The 9,374-nt window shown below is 36.1% G+C and overlaps 1 protein-coding gene across 8 annotated transcripts in view; it reads right to left on the bottom strand.

The window, feature by feature from the left end:
* Positions 1–1,866: 1,866 nt before the first annotated feature.
* Positions 1,867–9,374, bottom strand: part of LOC113060890 (serine/threonine-protein kinase MRCK alpha-like) — a 55,098-nt gene continuing 47,590 nt past the window's right edge. For 5 of the 8 annotated variants that reach the window (XM_026230135.1, XM_026230138.1, XM_026230134.1 and 2 more), the window contains 5 exons: positions 8,939–9,056; positions 8,349–8,531; positions 7,273–7,390; positions 6,597–6,739; positions 1,867–3,880 (listed from right to left, as the gene is read on the bottom strand). In XM_026230135.1, the coding sequence (XP_026085920.1) occupies positions 3,749–3,880; positions 6,597–6,739; positions 7,273–7,390; positions 8,349–8,531; positions 8,939–9,056 (694 nt within the window). In that variant the 3' untranslated portion in view covers positions 1,867–3,748. Of the gene's footprint in view, positions 3,881–5,980; positions 6,056–6,596; positions 6,740–7,272; positions 7,391–8,348; positions 8,532–8,938; positions 9,057–9,374 lie in introns of all 8 variants that reach the window. The other 3 variants (XM_026230139.1, XM_026230142.1, XM_026230140.1) reach the window with 2 other exon arrangements.

Here is a 9,374-nt window from a genome sequence, read left to right as displayed (position 1 = left end):
AGTGCGTAAATCAGACCTTTCTGTAACGCTAACGTTAATAAGCTTAAACGAAAATAAATAAATAATTGTGTAGGGGAGTATTTTTTGTACACAGTGCCGCGAACTGTCAATCACTCCTGTACGCGTGCATCACTGTCCTCCTCAGCTGCAGCAACTTGCGCTCTCTCTCTTCATCAAGCTTTAAAACAAAAAGGGGACAAAAAGATCATATTGTCTTTGTGCATAGGCTATAGATTAATTAGATAATTGAATATCTAAATTTGTGCCTTGCCCTCTACGGTATTTTGTTAGAACTTAGAAAAAAGATGCTGCAGCCAATGAACAGCCAGCGGGGGCTGCAGGACGACTCAACCTCCGCAGACAGTTTTTAATGTTTATCAGACAATAAATACTCAAGATTTTGCTTTAGTATAACTCACAACGAGTTTCACACACCTTCTCCGGCCACGTTGAGTTGTTGACACCTAACAGTGGGAAAAGCGACACATGCGCTATTCACTTGTATAACTTAAGGGTGAATGGGTAATGTAGTTTCTGCTCTGGGTGGGATGAATTAGGAAGCTTGCATTGTGAAGGGCGCTCTGAAAATCGGCAAAAAGATTAAAACCTCTATTAAAACAGATGTCCAAATGAGCGTACCGGTACGCTAAAAGCACGTTCTGGGCGCACGGAGATGTGGCGGTACGCTCAAGAGCTATATTTGGAAGTGGCGGTACTGAGTACCTGTGCGTACCGGCCCACTTAAAGCACTGGCAATGACTATACTTTGGAATTTTTTTGCAGTCCACTTAGAATTCAACGTGGAAATCATTTTTGTTTTTTATTGGCATTGATTGTTTTGAAATTCAAATGGTACTTACATGCCTGTGTTTTTATTTCTGTAATAAATATGGCTTTCAAGCCAACAGTTAATTTGGAGGATATTGATGGTTTATTGCAGGTATGTTGTTTACATGAGAAAATCTGTGTTACAAGTTAAACAAAAATTCCAATAAACAATCATATTTTGAATTTAAATAGTTTCTTTGTCTTGAGTTTACATTAATTATTTACATTTTACATTTACATATCCAAAAAGTTTCAGTCTTTTAATTGCGATTAATCGCGATTAATCGCGATTAATTTTAAAAAATTGTGCGATTAATTAGTTAATTTTTTTTAATCGATTGACAGCACTAATATATATACATATATATACGTATATATACATATATACATTTCTATATATATATAAACACATGTATATATATACAAGTTGCATGACAAAAATAGTAGTCAGTAATGTAATCCAATACATTACACATTTTAGATAATATAATCAGACAATTTTTTGATTTCTTTGAGCCTAACTATACAAGACAAAGTAAACCATAAAGGTTTTCAACAACAAAATGAAAGCAAATGATGTACGTTTAGATTTTTGAGTGAGCTATTCCTAAAAACAACCTGGAATATTTGGGAATTCTGAACAGCGTCTCATCTGCAGATTGTGTTTTAAAGAAATGAGAAATCCATTTCTCAGTTTACCAAATCTGACATATTCTTTGCAAAAGCGAGCAGTAGTGCATGTGAATAATTCACAAACGCCCATTAGTGTATGAAATTGGAAAGAGGGACGGCTGAAATATGTGCACTGGTGAGGTTCTGTTGGAGTCGTAATGGCTTGGCTTTCTAATCCGAGGTATTTTAAGGGTCAGGGATGTTTGATAGTCTGACCCTGCACGTTTAAAACATCACTACAGCAGCTTTACTGTATGCCCTTGATGAATCTGTATTAATATCAATTGACCCAATCTCCAGCTGGTCCTTGAGGTCCCTGTTGAGCTGCGGGAAGTGTTAGAAGAAGAGGCAACAGCTATATGCACTAGTGAGTTTGAAGTGTTGAAGCCCTTTGAATGCTTCAGCTGATGAGTTTAGTGTTTCTCGCATGTACACTTTAGGCAAAGTTTGGTTCTTTTGAGTTGAAAAACAAAACAAAACTTTAAATCACTGAAAATAAAAGCAAAATACTAAAAGGATAATAATTTACAATAATAATTAAAGAAAAAACCTCTTTGGAAACAGCATTATTGCTTCGGTAACGGAACCATGAAGCACAGATGCAGACAAGAGTAACATTAAACAAGGCTGCAGTCAATCTCTGTTACATTCAGCACAACAGCTTATTTATGATCACGTGACCACGTGTTTGGAGTGTGAGTTTAATATATACACTAATAATTCTCTAAACGCTAGATCTTGTACACAATGCACCAACATTCACGAAACACAAGGAGATTGTATTTATTCTTAGAAAACATTCTTATAACAATTGTTCGTTAAATGTTAAATATTGTTTCATGATTAAAAATTCCATAAAGTGATGCACTAAATTCACAAACAATTTCACTGCTTCCCCTCGTGAATGTAATATTCAATGCTAGTTTACACAAGAATGTTTTTTATTATTTTTTTTACAAACAACTTCACTTTTGCCTTCTGTCTCTCACATTCAGAGCAACAATTTCACGCAAGAATTAGTTCAAACTATTTTATCTTGTATATACTGCACTCAAACGATAATTTACATATAAATGATTTATGAAAACATTCACTGTGGAAACCTTTTGGTGAAATTTAATGGCTACCATGTAAATCTTGCATTTAATGCGAAAATTTATGCAAGAATTTTTTTTACAAAATGTAACAAATCAACAATTATTCTTGCTTACAGTTCAAGAATATATACAGATTTTATGAATGTGAATGTTTGATGCAACAATTTACGCATGAATGTTTTTATGAATGATTTCATTGCAAGCTTGTAAACGTCATATTCAATGGAAAATTGCACATAAAAATGGCTCTCCTTGTGTTTCATGAATGAGGCCCAATACCTCTCTTTTTTTTTGTGTGTGTGTGTTCCCTCGCAAATCTTGAAAATTTCAAATTTCAAAATTACGAAAAACTAGCATATCTTGACAAAATAATGCTTACATTTACATAAAATGACTTAATAATACACTAGAGCCTTGACCCGGAAAATAAAATGGAAAGGAGACTCTCTCAAAGCCAAGTCACACTTATTTAACAACAGAATAGTGTTATGATTTCATTATATATTATACTCTACTTAAACTCTATTTACATTACTGAACTCAGAATCTATTCTTGAACTCTGACCTCTGACTGTGAAGGTCGGCATGGCACTGGAGGGTAGAGGTGGAGTCATACAGTAGTGCCGCTCTATCGATTGGGGCTAACTGAAGTCTTCATGTTTTATCACATGGAATGGAATGCCAAGAACAGTTTTTCATGATCCTTAATGAATGTTTTCATGATCTTTAGTGTTATGCGTTTAAAGTTACATTCCCCCAGGCCATTAAGACTTTTGAATGGATATTTTTCTTGTGTTAGATGAGGCACACTTGTCAACAAACACTGATAAATTCACGTTAAAGCTCTGTGTTTGTCGTTTTCGACCGCGTCCACACCAGTAGCAATAGGTGATGAGCTACACTCAGTGGTCTGTTCCCCCATCTATTACAGGAACAGTTGTAGTGGGTCCACTCAAAGGGGATGTAAGGTGCACGGTAATGTGCGTGTGTACAACAATCACACGTGTAATGCATATGCACACTAATACACGCAAACACACACACACCTGGGCCCAGCAGCGTGTTTAGGAATATGACGTATAAGGAGTCAGCTCTCGGTCTCTCTCGGGGGCCACACAGGACGTCAGAAGGATGTGGGATAGGGGCCGAGCTCATGTCTCCCAGCCCTGGTGCTCGCTGCGCTCCAGAGACCGAGTCTTGCTCTTGTGTGAGGATGAAGGGCTCGGTGGGCTGCTCAGATTGGAGCTGTTGGAGGCCGTGGAGTGACGTGGTGAATCTGAATCCTGAAAGCAGAAGACGAAGGAAAAGTTAGTGACAAAACTTTGTTTTTCTTTCTGGATGTGTTATTTTGTATTTTTTGTCCTTTTCTTTCCTATTTTGATCAAATATCACACACTTCTCAGGACAAAACTATTAAATTTTTTTATTTTTTTTTATACTTTTATTTAGTAAGGGTGCATGAAAATTACTGAAAGGGAGAATTACATTTCACAATGTTACAAAAATATATTTATTTAAAATAAATGCTGTTCAAAAAAATGCATCACTGTTTCCACAAAATATTAAGTGGCACAACTGGTTTCAACATTAATAAGAAGTAGGGATGTAACGATTAACTGCGAGCTGGTTAAAATATGTGACGATTCAAATCAGTTGAGAAGCTAAACAAATCACGATTCATTCAGGGTTAGGAGTTTATCCGAATGTATATCTGAGGGAACTTACTGTATTTAGAAAAGTTAAGAGGTTTTTTTTTCTTTTCATCTTGCCTCTGTATAATGCATATTAAAGTTCATAAGTGTAGCGCTGCTTTGTTAACAGCCAAAACCAAGGAAACGCTTGAAGCTCCACCTGCTGGCAGAGAGTGGATCTGCGTCTCCTTCCGCTCGTCTGCTATTTCTGTTTCATGCAGATATGTTTTATGTATAGCTTCACAAAACTGAATTCAAACCATTCTGTTTTTGCTTCAAATTTTGAAATTATACAATCTTATTTAGATTAAAAGCTGCTCAGGTTGCATGTATGAAGCATCTATGTTTAGATCATGATTAAAATGCAGTGGTTGCCTCCATTTTAAAAGGAAAGAGCACCGAGCCTTATTTTGTTTATATGAAGAGATTTATTTTTATTTGTGTTACTTATTTGACTTGGGGCTTGTTCTAAAATTTCAATTTAGTTTTGTTATTTACATATGCATTATATTAGTATATTATATTTCAGTTTCACAAAGAAATGTGCTGCATTTTGTCCAAGCAATAATGAAGGGATCCTGTGACGACATTTAATTCATAATTCAGAAATGTATGTAAAAAGAAAAAAATCTGAATTGAATCGTAAAATCTAAATCATGAGTTGAGTGAATCGTTACATCCCAAATAAGAAGAAATGTATAAAAAAATAGTAAGAAATGTATAAGAAATGTATAATAAGAAATGCTTCTTGAGCTTCAAATCAGCATATTAGAATGATTTCTGAAGGATCATGTGACACTGATGAATGATGATGATGATGCTGAAAATTCAGCTTTGCGTCACAGGAATAAATTACAATTTACAATATATTAAAACGGAAAATGGTTATTTTAAATTGTAATATTTCACAAAATTACAGTTTTTACTGGATTTTTAATCAAACAAATGCTGCATATTTTGAAAACATTAAGAAGAAAAGTGGATCCTGCATTAAATCAGGGACACTGCTCACTTCATTTTCTAACAGTAATTGCCTTGTATTATAAATGTATTATTTATTACTGCTATTACCAGTTAAAAGCTCTATAAACCTACACCTAAATGCATCCCTTTTAAAGAAACACCACTAAAACATTAATACACACAATAATAATAATAATAATAATAATAATAATAACTCAAATAATCAACCTCACTAATTTCCTAGTTAGCTGTAGCTTTGGCTGTATAATATTCAAGGACAAAAGCTGTAACTGCAGTATAAATATATACAAGTTAGAACTACAGAAACAAATCACCTATCAAAATTGTAAAAAAAAAAAAAAAGATATTTACTCAAAATTTACTACAAATGTTTCAGAAAATATTTTTCCATTTTCTTTCTGTAAGCACATTTAGTGGTCAATTTGATCATTTCAAATGACTCAAATATCAGCCCATAAAATGGTCTACTAATAGCTAGAACCACCACAACATCAATCCTCCTCTATATAATATAACGTGGATGGATAAAAGGTACTATGTTACACATTAATGCTATTACTAAAGCTAGCAAACGCTGCACAATTCCATCACCTATAGATCAAACATGCTTTCAACAAGTACACAGCTCAACTAACCCATTTCCTCCACCTGAGGTCTAGGATGGAGCTACAGGGTTCAGATCTGGGGGAGCAGTGTCATGCACGTTACCTTTAGTTTACTAAACAAGGTCCGTAAAGCCCTTTTCAGATCAGGAGTCTTCTCTGTGGGTGACTCTCCTGGCCACTAAAGAGTCACACACAGCACCCACACGTCATTATGGAGTCAATGTGCACACGGTCAAACGTGGGGCTGAGATTCAGATTGTGTATGTGTGTGTGTGTGTGTGTTAGGCAGGTCAGCTCCTCAATCTGTGGATATGGTGTCACTCCACACACTCAACACATGCATATAGTGTGAGAAAGAGGATAGAGTAACTCCAAACACATTTTGGCAGTTGAAACAGAAAGGATGCCTGTGTACTGGAGTTGTATAACACACTTCTAGTGCTCTCTATTGAGTTTCAGCATTGATCAGAATCACATTTACCTGCTTTGATCAGTCTGGAAGTCGAATGAACAGGTTAAATCAACATTTACAAAAAGAACACTATAAAGGGGTAAATGCACCTTTTAAAATCCCATTAGACTTGTCATTCGTAATTGGACCAAAACATTTACACATGACTATAGATCTCGGCAGTATTTAAAAAAACCTAAGCCAAAAATACATGTAGAAACAAAGACATCTGGAAAAGCAGTCACTGACAGTCTTTGCTGGTACTGACCTCTCTGTCTAACTGGGATAAGGGGGCATCGATGCCCCCTCCGGATGAGAGCGAGCCATCAGACGTCATCTGCCGTTTGGTGGAACTGTAGCTGCCAACAGAAAGGTCCCGTCTCAGTGCATTGCCATTTTGAGAGGAGGAGCCTGGGATATGGGACAGCCATCAACAGACTTTTAAGACATCGACTTATTCAATATGAAAACCTGCCAAAGTTTGAACGTTCAAAAGAACATTCCAAAGTTCAAAAAAGTGTTTGAAAATTCAAAAAGAATGTTTTAAAGTTTGAACATTCAAAAAATACATTTGGAGGTTCAAGAGACAATTTGGAAATTCTAAATATAGCCTGAAAATTCAAACGTTTGAAATTTCAAAAGAAAATGTAACAGAATTTAGTTAAGTTGTCAGTTCTTCATTAGCTGTTCTACATTACATACACAAACGCCCCTTAACAACAAAAAGACCTGTCTGCCCATGCATATTTACTTTCAAAATATATAAAAACGTACCCTAAAATTTAGTTTTAGGGAGAAAACAGCCACTCGGTCTAATTTAATTTAATTTTTTCCTCTTGATAAATGTACATTTTGATGATTTTTTCGTACTATTTTTTTTTTCTTCAGCAATACTCATTCCTACCCCTCTATCTCTGTCTATGAACAGACATTTCAATACTCACGTGTGCCAAGGCCGCTGCTGGCACTCATAGATCGTCCCGGTTCAGGCCTGGCCTTGCTGATTGAGGGGATACTGACGGATGCTCCCAGGACACCACGGCTCTCCTGAGCGCGAACATTCTGAACAACACAAACACAGTCAGGAAAAGCCAGGAAAAAAACTCTTATATTACATATTACTGAAATAAAACAATAAATAAAAAATTCGCAAAGCAGGGGTAAAAATGTACCATTGTCACTATACATGATCTTTTATTATATAGAGAGGGGGAAAAGTAATAATTTTTTTTAATTCTATATATAAAACATGCAGAATACACAATCGTTCGTTCCCATTTAAAAAACCCCATGAAATAATAAACTTGAGTTTTATAGATTATAATTCATGTCTGGTCATATTGCTTGTTTAAAGCTGCAGTTGGTAACTTTTGACCCTCTAGCGGTTAATAAACAGAACTGCTTGCGTCTTGCGGAAGAACATTGTAGCCGGAACTACTTCTCTCTGTTTATGTCTATGAAGAATCTCAAAGGTACTGGGTTACTCCGCCGCGGTACCCCCGAAACAATCTAAAATAGTCCTAATATAAACACTAGGTGCACCCTAGTGATTCAGGACAAGCTAAAAACACGGTTTGGAAAGTGGATTCATGGTGTACTCGCTTATTATATACATTTTTCTACATTTTGAACACAAACAAAGTTACGGACCGCAGCTCTGATTGGTTGTTTCTTACCGGGAGCGATGGAGTTTCTGCAAATGGCAATAGGACACTGGGAGGAGCCAGAGGAGCTTGATTTTTTCACAGATTATCTGTCTCATATTCTACTGTCAGGACATAATGACAGGTTTAACAAATATGTAAAAAATATATTTTTACAAAAGTTACCTACTGCAGCTTTAATCTTAACTATTAATATTTATTTAATATATTTTCATATAACTGTGATGCTGGCAGATAATTGGAAACATAGATAAGTTTGAGCAATATGAAAGTGAGCTAATGCATGTGTGCATAAATTCATCCTCTTCAGAGAACAGATGGAGTGTGTCTGTCTGTATATGTCTTTCTGGTCCTACCAGAGAGCAGATGGAAGCAGGGGTCCCAGGGGCGGAGCTGAGGGACAGGGAGTGTGAGGACAGAGGGGAGGAGTCCTGGGACAGGAAGTTGTCAGCAGAGGTGACAGTCATGTGATAGACATGCTCAAAGCTTGTAGGGGTGGAGATGAGGCGCAGACGAGGAGAGGGGAGAGGAGAACCAGGCTACAGAAGAAACCCAGGAGGAGCAGATAAAGAGAGAGAAATGGAGGAAAAAGAAAGAAAAAAATACAGATGCATGCAACGGTTTTCTGCTTAATAATGGCTTAAGAAAGAGGAATTGGTGAGGTTGTGTAAAAGACAACTCGAAAGCAACATACATCATGCATTTTGGATATTCTGAAGGAAATAAAATTGTATTAACTAGTTTGCTTGAGCAACAAAGTGAAATGTGGTTTGTGTTATCTTTTAATCAAGCTCATCTATAAAACTTAAATGATAACAGTGGAAATGATTAACGAAAGATGGCTCATGCTCATTAACACAGCTCTTAGAAACAGATGGATGGAGGTGTAGAGAAGCGGGAGAAGAATATGAGAGGTGACGTTCCTCCTGCTGTTAGCTGCTCCTACCATTGGCAGATCTTTCAGGATCTGGATCCCGTCTCCCGGGCCCATATGAACCACATGGTTGAAGTTCGTTGGGTTTGAAATCAACTTATTCCTCATTTCTGGGTCTCTCAGCATCTCCCTAAAGAGCACAAACAATGCAGTGAGACCCAAAGCACCGTCTCAAGATTTCTATTTTTGTTTAACTAAATTAGTTACTTTTCTAGTTTACAGGTTTTTTAAACAGCCGGAACATACTTACATGACAACATTTTTCACAACTTGTTACTGACTTCATAACGGTATCTTGTGATATATACTTCAATTAGAAAAAATACAGGAATTTTCAACAGATTACTTGAATAGCTATATTTAGAATTAATTATTCATTTTAAAGTTAGGGTGATTTTGTTGGGGAGTGTATCGGCATACAAAATGAAAATTATAAAAAGAAATGCTG

This window comes from Carassius auratus, chromosome 42 (assembly GCF_003368295.1).
Source record: "Carassius auratus strain Wakin chromosome 42, ASM336829v1, whole genome shotgun sequence".
Lineage (NCBI taxonomy): Eukaryota > Metazoa > Chordata > Actinopteri > Cypriniformes > Cyprinidae > Carassius > Carassius auratus.
Note: the sequence above shows the minus strand (reverse complement) of the source record. Positions and strands in the feature narration are given on the sequence as shown.